This window comes from Acinonyx jubatus, chromosome C1, assembly GCF_027475565.1.
Source record: "Acinonyx jubatus isolate Ajub_Pintada_27869175 chromosome C1, VMU_Ajub_asm_v1.0, whole genome shotgun sequence".
NCBI classification, from domain to species: domain Eukaryota; kingdom Metazoa; phylum Chordata; class Mammalia; order Carnivora; family Felidae; genus Acinonyx; species Acinonyx jubatus.
Window position 1 is genome coordinate 12161460 of NC_069381.1, and position 12892 is coordinate 12174351.

Below are 12892 nucleotides of genomic sequence, written 5' to 3' on the forward strand. Positions count from 1 at the left end.
CCACCTTGCTGCGGGCCACCACAGAATGGGGTGAGCTGTGCGGGGATCCTGGTGGGGTCCCCTGTTTCCCGCCTGGAGATGAAGCCCGCCACAGGCACCCGAGCCCCTTCTCGTCTGTGTGGGGTTGGCATGGAAACCAGGTGAGCCCAGCTTGCCCCTCCCCCCAAGTCCCCAAGCCCTGACTGACTATTTAGAGCAGCCAGGCAGTCATAGCAAGGCCACCCAGCCCCTAGTGCTGACCCTGGTGGCCCCAGGGCTCTGGGTCAGGTGAGGCGAGGTTTCCTGGCACCAACCGCAGGCACATAGCCGGGGGCCCGGGGCTAAGGTCGGCTAGAGCAAGAGGAGTGCTCGCCTTGGCGGTGACTCAGGCTCAGACACCACTCTGCGATCTGATCCTGCCCACAGCCCTGGAGGCGGGAGGACGCCGGGGCCTCTGGGTAGAATCCTGGACTTCGGGGATGGACCCAGGAGGAAGGAGCACAGTTGGACTCGGGTTCGAGTCCTGACCCTGCTGTGTATACTAGCCATGTGGTTTTGGGGATACCCGGCACACAGTAGGTGCTCAGTTAATTCATTCGAAGCAATTTATTTCATGCCTACTATGTGCCAGGCACTGTTGAAGATACTAGGGATATACATCAGTGTACAGCAGATACTTTATCAAATGAACACATTAGTTTATAGTCCATGCCTCAGTTTCCTTGTCTGTGAAATGGGTCCATTAAGAATCTCTGGGCTGGCTATAGAATCAGCACCGGTGGGGATAAAGAATCCCCCACTAGTTTAGTTTAGGTATTGTTTAGCCGGGCCCCTAGCAGTGGGTCTGCTTTGAAGCAGGTTGGAACTTATCGGACAGAAGTTATCGATCACCTACTATGATTTAATTCTTAGAGCCGTCCTATGGGGCTGGGACGATTGTTATTCCCATTTGACAGATGAGGAAGCTGAGGCTCAGAAAAGCGAAGTGAGTGCACTCATTCACGCATTCGTTTGCCAATTCAGTGAATATTTACTGAGACTTCCCACAGGCCTAGATAAAAGAAACAATCTAGAAGCTCTAGATAAAAGACACAATCTAGAAGCTCCCAGGGTCAGAGCAAGGACTAGGGATGGGACAGTGGGGGCCTCCAGTGCAGCTGTGAGCCAGTCCATTGACCATTGTATTGAAAACCAGGAACAAGGTCCTTGGTAAACAGAAGGGGTCCTGAGGCTCAGAGAGGGACAGCGACCGGCTAGGACCGCACAGCGAGTTAGTGGAATAGTCAGGATCCAGGTCTCCTCCCTGGACTCCAAACAAATGTAACCCTCTGTCCTGTGTTCCTGTCTTGGCTTCTTTCTGTCCTCGGCAGTGAACAAACAGACAATGTGCATTCATTCTAACAGGGAGAAACGGACAGTAAGCAAACTCAACAAGTAAGTAGGTAATATAGTGTGTTAGATCAAGGAAGCCCTGGTGAGAAACTGCCATTTAAATAAAGTCCTGAAGGAAATGAGGGAGTCAAAGATGGGGGTATTGGGCGGGGGGGGGGGGGGGGGAAGCATGCAAAGGACTGGCAATGGCCAGTGCAAAGGCCCTGAGGCAGGAGTGTGGCGGAGACATTAGAGGAGCAGCAAGGAGGCCTGGGGTTTGGAACAGAGTGAGCATGAACAAGGAGGGGCTTGATGGGAGATGAGTTCAGAGAGCTTAGCAGGGCAGAGTTCAGATCGTGACCTGGGCCTGTTATTTGTACAGACATCCGAGAGGAATCTTGGAGATTAAGCAAGATACTTAGTGGGAGGAGCCTCAGGCAGGCACACACTAGGTGCTCAGTAAGTGTCACAATCATTCGCTGAGCACCTCGGTCTGTTCTCTGCCTGCTTGGGTTCTCCACAGTCCGCTCCCCATGGTTAAAATCATCTTTGAGCAATTCTGCCCCCTAGTGGTGGCTTTGATGTGACTTGAAGAGCGGGTCTGTCCCATCACCCCCGCCCCCACCAGCCTCCAGGCAGAGGGCAGCACAACGCGGGGCTCTGTCCCTTCCCCAACCGTATGTGTTTCTGATGCCTGCCACTCTGCGCCCATGAGAAGTTTCTGGAGTCCAGGACTTCTCCACCATCTCACCGTGTTTAAGAACGCTTTTTAAATTGCCGGCCCTCTACCAACATAACAGAAATGCAAGAAAAATAATTGTCACGCTCTTATCCCCCAAGTCAAATCAGTGTTGTCATTTGTCACTGTCAGGTCTCCCTTCTAATCTTTGTCTATGACATATTTGAGTGATAGAGACCAGGGATTATTACACAGCTGTTCAAAAAAAAAAACACCTTTTTTTTTTTAAAGCATTTTGAGAAAAGCTGTTCAGAAGCACATCATTCACAATCATTCGCTGAGCCTCTATTATGTAAGAGGTGCCGGGGATACAGCAGGGAACGTAGACAACATCCCAGCCCACCCGGAGCTTACATTCTGGTGGGATGCCAGACAATAAATGAGATATCAAATATGCCAGCTGATACCAAGAAGAAAAATAAATCTGGGAAAACTCTCCATCCGTTTAGACTGCGGGGGAGCAAAAGGGTGAAGGCAGAGAGACCAGAGAAAGGGGCAAGCCGCTAAGATTATTTAGAGGAGGGGGGTGTCTGGGCCAGACGGTGGCAGAAGGGGAGGAGGGAGGGGCTGGACGGTGTTCTGTTTACGGTAGAAGGCACCAGATTCGATGCAGCCCGGGGAGCTTGTCCATGACAAGCAGGCAAGGTCAAGGAATGTGATGCCTTTTTTGGTAAAACATATTGAAAGAAGAAATCTCTATACATACGTATGCGTGTTTCCTCATGGCTACCTGTGCCAGGGGCAGGTGGCAAGTGCCCAGAGTATATAACGCATTGTTCTGACTTTGGAAAAGTCACCCCCTTGAACTTCCGGGGCCTCAGCTGCCTCATCTGCGAAATGGGGACATGGCCTTGCCTGAGGCGGGGTTGAGCTCCACACAGGCGCAGGCAGCTTTGGGTAACGACTCCTCCCACAGCTCTGGGACCCCGGCTCCCGAGACCTGCTCCCTGTCCTAGGCCACCCCGGCCCCTCCTTCTGCTAGTAAAGGGTGGTTTGCCAATGCCCAGAGCTCATTTCGGAAACTGCTGGGGACGAGACAGACCGTGTTGAACACAAAATGATGGCGACAGGGCTTCTCTTGCGCATGAGTCATTATTATTTTTTTAAGTTTATTTATGTAGGGGCACCTGGGTGGCTCAGTCGGTCAAACGTCCGACTTCGGCTCAGGTCGTGATCTCACAGTTGGTGCGTTCGAGCCCCGCGGCGGGCCCTGTGCCGACAGCCCAGAGTCTGGATCCCGCTTCCGATCCTGTCTCCCTTTCTCTGCCCCTCGCCTGCTCACACTCTATTCTCTCCACCAAAAATAAATACACCTTAAAAAAATAAAAAAAATAAAGTTTATTTATTTATTTATGTAGAGAGAGAGAGTCAGAGAGAGAATCCCAAGCAGGCTCTGCACCATCCGTGAGGAAGCCGATGTGGGGCTCGAACTCACAGAACAGTGAGATTATGACCTGAGCCAAAACCGAGTTGACGCTTAACTGACTGAGCCCCTCAGACGCCACAAGACCCCTCCTTGTAAACAAGCACCGCCCCCCCAGAGTCTGCCCCCCGAGTGGTCCAGGCCCCACACTTTGGGAAACTCTGGGCTAAGGGAGGGGTTCACCAGGTGCTGGTCATGTTTTGACCCAGAGACTGGGCATCCTGGGTAAAGAGTCAATGTCTCTGTGTCCCGGGATGGGAGGTGAGGGTCTTTGACAAGCGGAGCTCTCTCATTTGACTCATTTTAGTGGGCAGGAGCGGGCAGGGCCTTCCCACCCTTGGTGTAAGGAGGGAATGAACTCTCTGGAATGATGGTCCAGAGGGACAGTGAGTTCCTGGGAGCACCTGGGGGCCGGGGCCTAAAGATGACCCGTTCAGGGGGTTGTCGTGAGGCTTGCACAGAGGTGGGATGCTCAGGAGGGGCCTGCAGGGAGCCAGCAGTCAGCAGGCACTGGTGACCCTGCTGTCTCCCTCCTGGGCCAGGTCCGGTGGGAGGCGAATGGCCAAGGTGGTGCGGGACTTCCTCCAGGCCCAGCAGGTGCAGGCGCCCGTGGAGCTCTATTCCGATTGGCTCTCCGTGGGCCACGTGGACGAATTCCTGAGCTTTGTGCCCACCTCTGACCAAAAGGTGCGTCCCTTCTCTCTGAGCCCCCTCTGCTCCTCCCCGACCTGATGGGATGGGATAGGGCAAAGCCACTTGAAATCAGCTCCCCGCCCGTGTCCGTGGTCAGCTCAGAGTCCGGGCACCCGGAGAGCCAGGCGGTGTTAATCAGAGGGGGCTTCCTGGAGGAGGTCAGAGCTCAGCTCCGGAGGGTACTCATCGGCCCCCCCCTGCTCATACACCCATCCTCACACTTGCTGGGCGTTTGCCCTGATCCAAACCTCTCAGCCTAGACCCAGGAATGACACGGATAGTAATTGGTAACATTCGGCACCTATGATGTGCGTGTGTTTTAACTCATTTGATCTCCCGACACTTCCGTGAGGCGGGTACGCTTCTCGCTGACCCCATTTTATAGATGGGAAAACTGAGGCTCGGAAGGGCAGCTACTGGTAGGGTAAGACCCAGACCCAGACAGAGGGCTTGGGACCGCTCGGCTGCCACCACTTTACAGAGAGGGGCCCAGCCCTCAGAGAGCACGCAGCCCGGGAGGGGCGGCCTCCCAGTGACCAGTGACCGAGTTCCCCGGAAGGCAAGTGAGGAAGGGCATCCAGGCAAAGAGATTATCTTGGACAAAGGCCCCAGGAGTGTGAACCAGCTTGGGGGATTAGGGGATGCTGCCCGGGGGTGCCTTGTGGCTGGCGGGTGGGACTGAGCGGGAGAGGGGAGCCGCCTGCGTGGTCTGGCCTCCTCCCGAGTTTGGGGTCTCCTGCATCTCGGGGAGAACCCGTCCACCGAGCCACTCTCCCTTCCTCTGTGCCAGGGCTTCCGGCTGCTTCTGGCGAGCCCCATCGCTTGCCTCAAACTGTTCCAACAGAAGAAAGAGGAGGGGTACGGGGAGGCGGCCCAGTTTGACGGTGAGTGCCTATGACCCAGTCACCCCGTGCGTGGGGCCTCTGCCCTCTGATCGCCAGCCCTGAGCACCTCTCATGCCTTTTGTGGCTGCGCTCTGTTTACGGGCCCTTCGCCTCGCTTGGATCCCTCAGCTCAGAACCGGCCATCACTAGTTCTCCCAACACCCTCACCTGGGAGCTAAGGTTGAGCGCTGTCCCTTTACTGGGCCAAGGCCGGGAGGCCAAGAGGCCGGTGGATGGCCCCGGGCGCCCACAGAAGGTGACATTCTCAGGAAGAGCGGGCGGCTCCTGGCCACACCCCAGGAGAGGAAGACAACTGGAAACAGTGCACACCCCGCGGGATCTCGCCCCCGCCCCCTAACCCCTTTCCCCAGAGGCTCAGAGAGGGGTGGCGTGCCCAGGGCTGTCCCCAGGATGCAGCAGGGCCGGGGGCTCGAGAGTGGCAGGGGTGAGAAGCCAGGTGGTCCCCTCTGGGGACCTGCCTCTGGGGCTTGCCAGACCTTCCCAGGACCTGGCTGGCCCCCCTGAGCACCTCCGCCTTCCCCACCACGGACCTCAGTGTTCTCATCTGAGAACTGGAGCGCTGGAAGGGACGTGGCAGAGCTTCAAGACCTGCATTCAAATCTTGATCTCCCTACTCATGGCTGGGAGATCAAGGTCGCGTTCTAAACCTCTCAGTGCCTCAGTTTCCTCTTCTCTGAACGGTGGGGGGGTGATAATTACCCCACCTGGCGTTGTTTTAAAGATGAACGATAATTTAGGAGGGTGCCCAGAGCATGGCGGGTGCTCAGTAATGGCAGCTGTACCGTGATCATTAGGCCCCGGGTCGGGAGTCCCTTCCCGAAGAGTCTGGGCTCCATCACCAGGAATTCCTGGCTGTACCGGCAGCCAGACCCTGGGCCCAGCAGGGTCTTGGGTCTCTGGCTTTCTCTATCCTTCAGCTCCCTGGCCCTGAGGCGGCCCTGGGCGGTCCTTCCTGAGCCCTCATACTGTCTTCCTTCTCTCGCAGGGTTAAGACACCAAGTGAACAGAAGCATTAATGAGATGCTGGCCGACAGTCACCTCAGGAGGGACAGCCTCTACACACAGGTGAGGATATATGGCCATGCTGCTTGCTCTTGGGGGGGGGGGGTCCCCATCCTCCCAGGGGAAGCAGCCCCAGGACTCGCTGGGGTGGAGTGGGAGTACGGGGCTCAGCCCCAGGCCTCGGCCATGAACGCACAGTCTGACGGAGGAGGCACAAAGGAGCCCCCAGGGAGCTCCCGGTCTGATGAGGGGAGATCCAGCTCTGGTCTGGGGGAAATGATGAGTTTCCGGAGAAGCTGAGTGAGATGAGAAATTGGGGCCCCGTGGGGGTGAGGGGTGGGGTGGGTGGGAGTCAAGGGGATCCGGCAAGGAGGAGACCGGGTGGAAGGAGGTCTCCGGAAGGGGCAGGGCTGACGCCCGCCACGGGCGGGGTGCAGGGCCCGGCACAGAGGCCCCTCACGTCTCCTGCGTGGAGCCTGGCACCTTCTCTGAGATGGCTGAGATGGCCAGACGTGTGAGCTGCGCTGTGGCTGGCGGGGGCGGGGGGGGGGGGGTTGGCCACAAACACTTTTGGAACCGGAAGCTGCCTGGGTCCAAATCCCAGCTGTGCAGCTTCCTAGCTCTGTGCCCTCGGGCAGGTCACCGGAGCCTCAGTTTCCCCATCTGCGGGTGGGCAGTGGCACCCAGCTGTTGGAGGACCTGAGGAGCACGAGGGCGAGAGGGCTCTGCACGGGGCCTGGCACGCAGCCGGCGTCCAGCGAGCGTGAGAGCCTCCCTGGCTCACTGGGCGTGCCCGCTGCCTCTCCTCCTGTCCCCCCAGAAATGCATCGACTGGAACCGGGAGGTGCTGAAGCGGGAGCTGGGCCTGACCGAGCGGGACATCGTGGACATCCCCCAGCTCTTCTTCCTGAAGGGCTCCCATGCCGAAGCCTTCTTCCCTGACATGGTGAGAGCGCAGAAGCAGGACGGGGCACTTCCTGTCGCCGGGGCCCCCTGGCAGGGTCCGCAGGGGTGTCACTTGGGGTTCCAGAGACAAGCACAGAGACCGGGGCGGGCCTGGCGGATCTCTAGGTGTGTGTTTCCTTTTTTTTTTTTTTTTTTTAAGTTTCTTTAGTCTGAGAGGGAGATCGGGAGAGCAAGCACAAGCAGGGGACGGGCAGAGAGAGAGAGGAGAGAGAGAGAGAGAGAGAGAGAGAGAGAATTCCAAGCAGGCTTCTTGCTGACACGGCACAGGGCACGACGCAGGGCTCAAACTCACGAACCGTGAGATCACGACCTGGGTCGAAATTGAGAGTTGGACGCTTAACTGAGCCACCCAGGCGCCCCGGTGTGTGTTTGCTTTTTGTGCAGGTACAGGACATCTCCGCCGGGGGGGGGTCTCCACTGGGGCGATTCTGCCTTCCAGGTTTTCTTGCTTGTTTTGCTTTTCTTGCCACAAGGAGGGAGGTGGCCTACTGGCATCAGTGGGTGGAGGCCAGGGATGCTGTTGAACATGGGTCAGTGCCCAGGGCGGCCCCCACCACTGAGGGCTTTTTGTTTCCCTCCCAAGTCGAGACAGGAAGCCTGTTTCGGTTTCAGTGTTTCCAGCTCTCACTCCGGGGGGGGACCTAGCCGCCTGCTCTGCTCTGCTCCGCACCCCACCGGCTGCTCCCCGGTGCGGCTCCTGAGGCGGGCAGGCGGGCCCACGGTGGCTGCCTCCCTGGCTGTCATTAAGTCAGGCAGCTGACAGCCGATGCACAGCTGTGATGTCACCCGTGTGGCCTCTGGGAGGGGCCTGGTGATGCTATCGGCTGCACGACCATTAACGCCTTTGGGAAGGGATGTCAGGCTGTTGGCCCCTCGTGGCTTGGTTACCCAGGATGGGAGACCCTCCCTCTTCAGCCTGGGGCCTGTAACTGGAGTCCCCTCGCCCCCCGCCCCCGGCACCGGCACCGGCCAAGCGAAGGGTTGGGAGCGGGTCCCGAGGTCCTGATTGGAGGCACGGTGACAGGGCAGGGTTTCCCTGCCGGGACCCCGCACTCCTGACTCCTCGCTGCGGGGTCTTGGCAGAGGCAGGACCTCGGCTCTACTGATGTCTGGGCCTGACTCCTTTGTCGTGGGGGCCCCGTCCTGTGCATCGCAGGATGGCGGTGGCATCCCTGTCCACTGCCCACTGGGTGTCAGCCGCTCTCCTCTCACTGTGACAACCGAAATGCCCTGGGGCCCGGATCGCCCTGGTTGAGAACCGACCCTCCAAGGCGGTGCTGCCTGTGAGAACTTTCTCGGACGATGGAAACGTTCTCCGTCTGCACAATGGGACAGGGGAGCCACCAAGCCACATGTGGCGATGGGGGTCTTCACATGTGACTAGTGTGGCCGAAGGATGAACTTTATATTTCTGTTTAATTTAAATTTTGACAGCCACGTGTGGCCAGTGGCTGCCCCATTGGACAGGGGGGCGCTGAGGGGGCGGCCTGGCTCTTGTTCTGGCCAGAGCCCATGACCTTGGCCGGCCCTCTCTGGGCGGTGGCCTTGCCCACACCGGCTGGAAGCCCCCCTCTGTGGGAATCTCTCAGCTCCCACCCAGACCCTGCTGAAGGAGCCCGGTATGTCCTCACTGGAAGAGCCCACAGGGAACTCAGTTAACCCGTTTGTCAGATGAAGAAACGGGCCCTTAGAGGAGAGTGGTTGACTCCCCTGAGGTCATCCAGCAAGTGAGTGGCCTCCAGGCTCCTGAGTCCTCATGTGGGAAGAAACGGACCTGGCTCCCCTCCCTGCCCTTTGTCCCACTACTACCCAGCACGTTCTGGCCCCTTAGGGGCAACTGGGTAGCTCAGGGCGGAGGCCATGGTACTGACCCCAGAGGACCCTCCAGGGTCATTTTGATCCCAGCTGTGGATGGGCTGCAGGGCAGTCTGGAGGGCGAGGGGCCAGAGCATGGAGAGCATGAGGGCACAGAGCCCAGGGCAGGCCACCCCATGCTGAGATGACCCAGCCCTCCCCTCCAGACAGCAGGTTCAGCGTATCCCCTTTGAACACCAAGGACAGCTCCTCTGGCCACCCATCTGGGGCGGAGGTTTTCTCTAAGACACTTCCATACCCTGCCCTGGGGAGACGTCCCTTCCCCAGTGTTAGGGCCCCCCAGCCGGGGAAGCAGACGTGCCACTGGAGACACAGGCGCCCCCAAGGGCTCCCAGCCCCTTGTCCCAACTCCTCAGCTCCCCAGGCAGCCACCGTGCCACACTCTGGCAGCATATGAAGAGCATGGGTTTGGGTGTGAGTTGGCCCCACGTCAAAGTTCAGTCTCCCCATTCTCTGATTGTGTGGCCTGGATTATGTCACTTAACCTTTCCCTGCCACCGACTCGCAGGGAGGCTGTGAGGCATAGCGATGACGTATCTGGCGCGCAGGAGGTGTTCGGTAAACCGTAACGACGATCAGGGCTTCCGGGGAGAGTGAAGCAGGCTGTGCACTGTACAAGTGCACCAAACCTAGAAAGACATTCACACCATCGACCTTGTAGATAGCTGCTGTACAAGGTTTCTGGCAGAGGAAGGTAAAATCTTGCCCTGAGTTGTCCCGACAACTTTCTGATGGATGGCAGACAGCGTGGGAGGAAGGGGGGACTTCCATTCGTACAGAGTCACCATGCATGTTACTGGCAGCCCTACCTGCTATGAATCCTCTCTTCCAACCGTCAATCCATTTCTTCTCTTCACGGACCCTAGTTTTAGAGGCAGCGCCAGTCTTGGTGGCCCGGGCATGCTGGGGAGGGTGGGTCGGACCTGGGGATGGGTCCCCTCTTGTCTGCCTCTTGCCTCCTCTCGTCTACAGGTCAACATGGTGGTCTTAGGCAAGCACCTGGGCATCCCCAAGCCCTTCGGGCCCATCATCAACGGCCGCTGCTGCCTGGAGGAGAAGGTGCGGTCCCTGCTGGAGCCGCTGGGCCTCCGCTGCACCTTCATCGACGACTATGTGTCCTACCACGAGCTGCTGGGGGAGGTGCACTGCGGCACCAACGTGCGCCGGCGGCCCTTCTCCTTCAAGTGGTGGCACACGGTGCCCTGAGCCCCCCTCCACCCGCCGTCCTCTCTGCCCACCTGCCAGGGAGCCCCACCAGGGAAGGGGGCGAGGAACTTCCACCCGACCCCGTCCTCGTGGGGGAGCCTCGGGAGCTTCTCCTCGAGTGCCTGCGAACGTGCTGGCCACCGCAGGCCCCGGGACGCAGCGACGGACGCCCACACCGTCACCTGTGGAGTGGCCTGCACGGCCCGAGAGGGACCGTCCTCATTCCTCCCTCCCTCTTCCCGATCCGCCGCTCCCAGAGGTTCTGGAAAAGAGCAACGGCCTCAGCACGGTCAAGGGCAGCCGCGTGTGGCCGCGGCTGTGCCCGACTTTGAGTCGCTCTCCCTCTGTTCTGATATTCCTCTCGCGGGTCTGCACCGGGAACGGCATCCATGGGGCCTGGGCTCAGAGGCAGGGGCCTGGGTCCAGGCCGTCTGTGGTTCTTGTAAGAGCAGGCGCAGGGAGGCGAGGCAGCCTCTTTTCCCGACCAGCTGTACTCTCCTGCAGGGGACCCTCAAGATGTGACCTCCCAGCACCCCTCAGCCATATTTATAGAGGCAAATAAGGACGGGAAAACCTAGCATCTGGGGGCCTGCTTTCAAAAGAAAAGGCAACAAAAACCCTTTAATACCTGACTCCGTCCTCAGAAGGGTGCTTGTTACCTGTTTAGAAGGCCTTTAATTACGAGTGCTGGCTGCTTCTGCCCCGAAACGCTGAGAGGCCAGAGAAAGGCCTCAGGAGGGCACACGCGAGGAAGGCTGGCAGGCGGGAGGCCAGGATGGTGGAGGGGGCCGAGGCATGAGGACAAACGGCGGGGCCTGGCCTCTGTGTCTTAGGTCTCCCCGCTTCTGATTCTGGACTCTGGATGTGAAGGGGGCTGGCCGTTCCAGATGTCACAGGGGATAGGAGCCCAGATGTTAGAAGAGGGTGGGTGGGGAGGAGCCATTAGGTTATCTCGGAGGGTGGGGTTTAATTTCCTTTAATAGTCTTTAATTATTCCCCTTCGCCCTGCAGGCCGTGGGAGGGAAGGCTTGCCCAGTCGCTCTCAGCAACCCGGAGACCCTGCCCGTAGCCTGGGTTTTGCCTGTGAGGAAACCCCCACGGCAGGCCTGTGTCCCCTCCCATACAGGGCACAGAGCTGCCATGGGGGTGAGGGGACGTTAATAGCCTGGCCCCAGGTGGGGTCACGGGGACGTGCCCGGGTTTGGCCAGTGCCAGGTGAGAGGTGACCCCTGTCCCAGGCACGCAGGGGCGCGAGGTGGCCAGCCTGCCCTCTCCCCACCATTGCCCCTGGGGCCATCGCGGTGGCTATCAGCCCTGGGCCTCCCTCCGCCTCCTAGATTTTCAGTGGCCCCTGGGAAGACCGAGACTGAGCCAGCCCTCCACGGTCAAACTCTGTTAGCCACGGAACAGTTGGCAAGGCTGCCGTGGACACCCGACGCGTGAGATGGATAAGACAGAGCGGCTCTGGTTTCAGGTGGCTGGCAGGGGGCGGGGGGTATACCTGGGTTCTTCCCCTTCCGGAAGACTCTGTGGGACCCCACGTGCCAACTCCTGGTCTAACCTTTGCACTTTCTGCACGTAACCATGACCCACAGCCCAGCCCGAGCCAAGACGGCAAGGAGGCCCTTCGGGGCCCACGGGCATGTGGCCAGGGTTGAGGTTCCCCAGGGAAAGGCTGTGGGTGGAGGGAGGTTGCAGAGAGATGGGGAGGGTGGGGAGCATGTGTTCTGGACCTGCGCTGAGCGTGGGAAGCCCTGGAATTGCTTCTGGAGCTGTCGGAGAGCCCAATGTCCCCTCTGAGAATGTTCCGGGTGATGGATCGCCTCCTACCTGATTAATAAAAATGTCAACGTGCGTTTCTTCAAGTGGCTGCCTCCTCAGCTTCTGTTTGTCGGGCTGTGGGGAGGAGTGGGGAGGGGAGGGGAGCCCTATCCTAGTTCTACCCCCACCCCCAAGCCGCCAGCTCCTTGGCTTAGCTTCTGCTGGCTGGGACAACCCCCGGGGCCAGTGCCGGCCAGGCGGGCTGATTCAGCAGGATGGCTGGCACAGGCCCGTGGCTCTGAGGCCAACTGCCCCGCTGAGATGGGCATCAGGCGAGGGGCGGGTCCTACCTCGTCCCCTCTTCTCCCTTCCTTGGGCTATCTCTTCCAGCCCTCAGAGGACAGGTGTGCTGGGCCCTACTGGCAGAGGTGGGAGATTCTCCAGCGGGACCTGTGTCTAGGGCCAAAGGCCACTATGATTGCCTTTCATTCCTGCCTCCAAAGTTACCAAGCTACCCGGCGGTCTGATCTCAGGGGCCTGAAAGTATTATCCCTCGCATCCTACACGCTGCCTCCTGCCTCGATTGCACCCTTTGCCGGTTGCTTACTCACTCACTCACTCAGTCACTTTCTTTCACCTTTTGTTGTGGACTCAGGCAAAAAGATGCTGCCTATCAGCCACTGACACTTTAGTCTGAATGAATGCCGGATGTGTTTCTAAACGCTGGTATTAACTGGGGGGAGGTGAAGGCACGGGTCTGTTTCCAAAGGGAGAGACAGGGCCCCGAGCCAGAGGCTGGTCCGGCACCCAGCACGGTGGTCCAGTGGCCAGGGGGAAGCCTCCACTTTCTGGATCTATTTCCCAACTAGGTTCATAAACAGGTAGGGAGACTGGGGCTTCCTCCTGAGCCCTGACTCTTACCCAGAGGTGAGTTGGCCAGCAAGCCATTTTGTAGCCGAAAAAGTAAAGCGG

At 58.9% G+C, this 12892-nt stretch overlaps 1 protein-coding gene across 1 annotated transcript in view; it reads left to right on the plus strand.

The window, feature by feature from the left end:
* PADI1 (peptidyl arginine deiminase 1) overlaps window positions 1–12017 on the plus strand; it is a 38785-nt gene extending 26768 nt beyond the window's left edge. The window contains exons 12-16 of the mRNA XM_027060282.2: window positions 4055–4199; window positions 4996–5089; window positions 6096–6175; window positions 6933–7058; window positions 9926–12017. Of these exons, the coding sequence (XP_026916083.1) occupies window positions 4055–4199; window positions 4996–5089; window positions 6096–6175; window positions 6933–7058; window positions 9926–10159 (679 nt within the window). The 3' untranslated portion in view covers window positions 10160–12017. The remainder of the gene's footprint in view (window positions 1–4054; window positions 4200–4995; window positions 5090–6095; window positions 6176–6932; window positions 7059–9925) is intronic.
* Window positions 12018–12892: the final 875 nt, after the last annotated feature.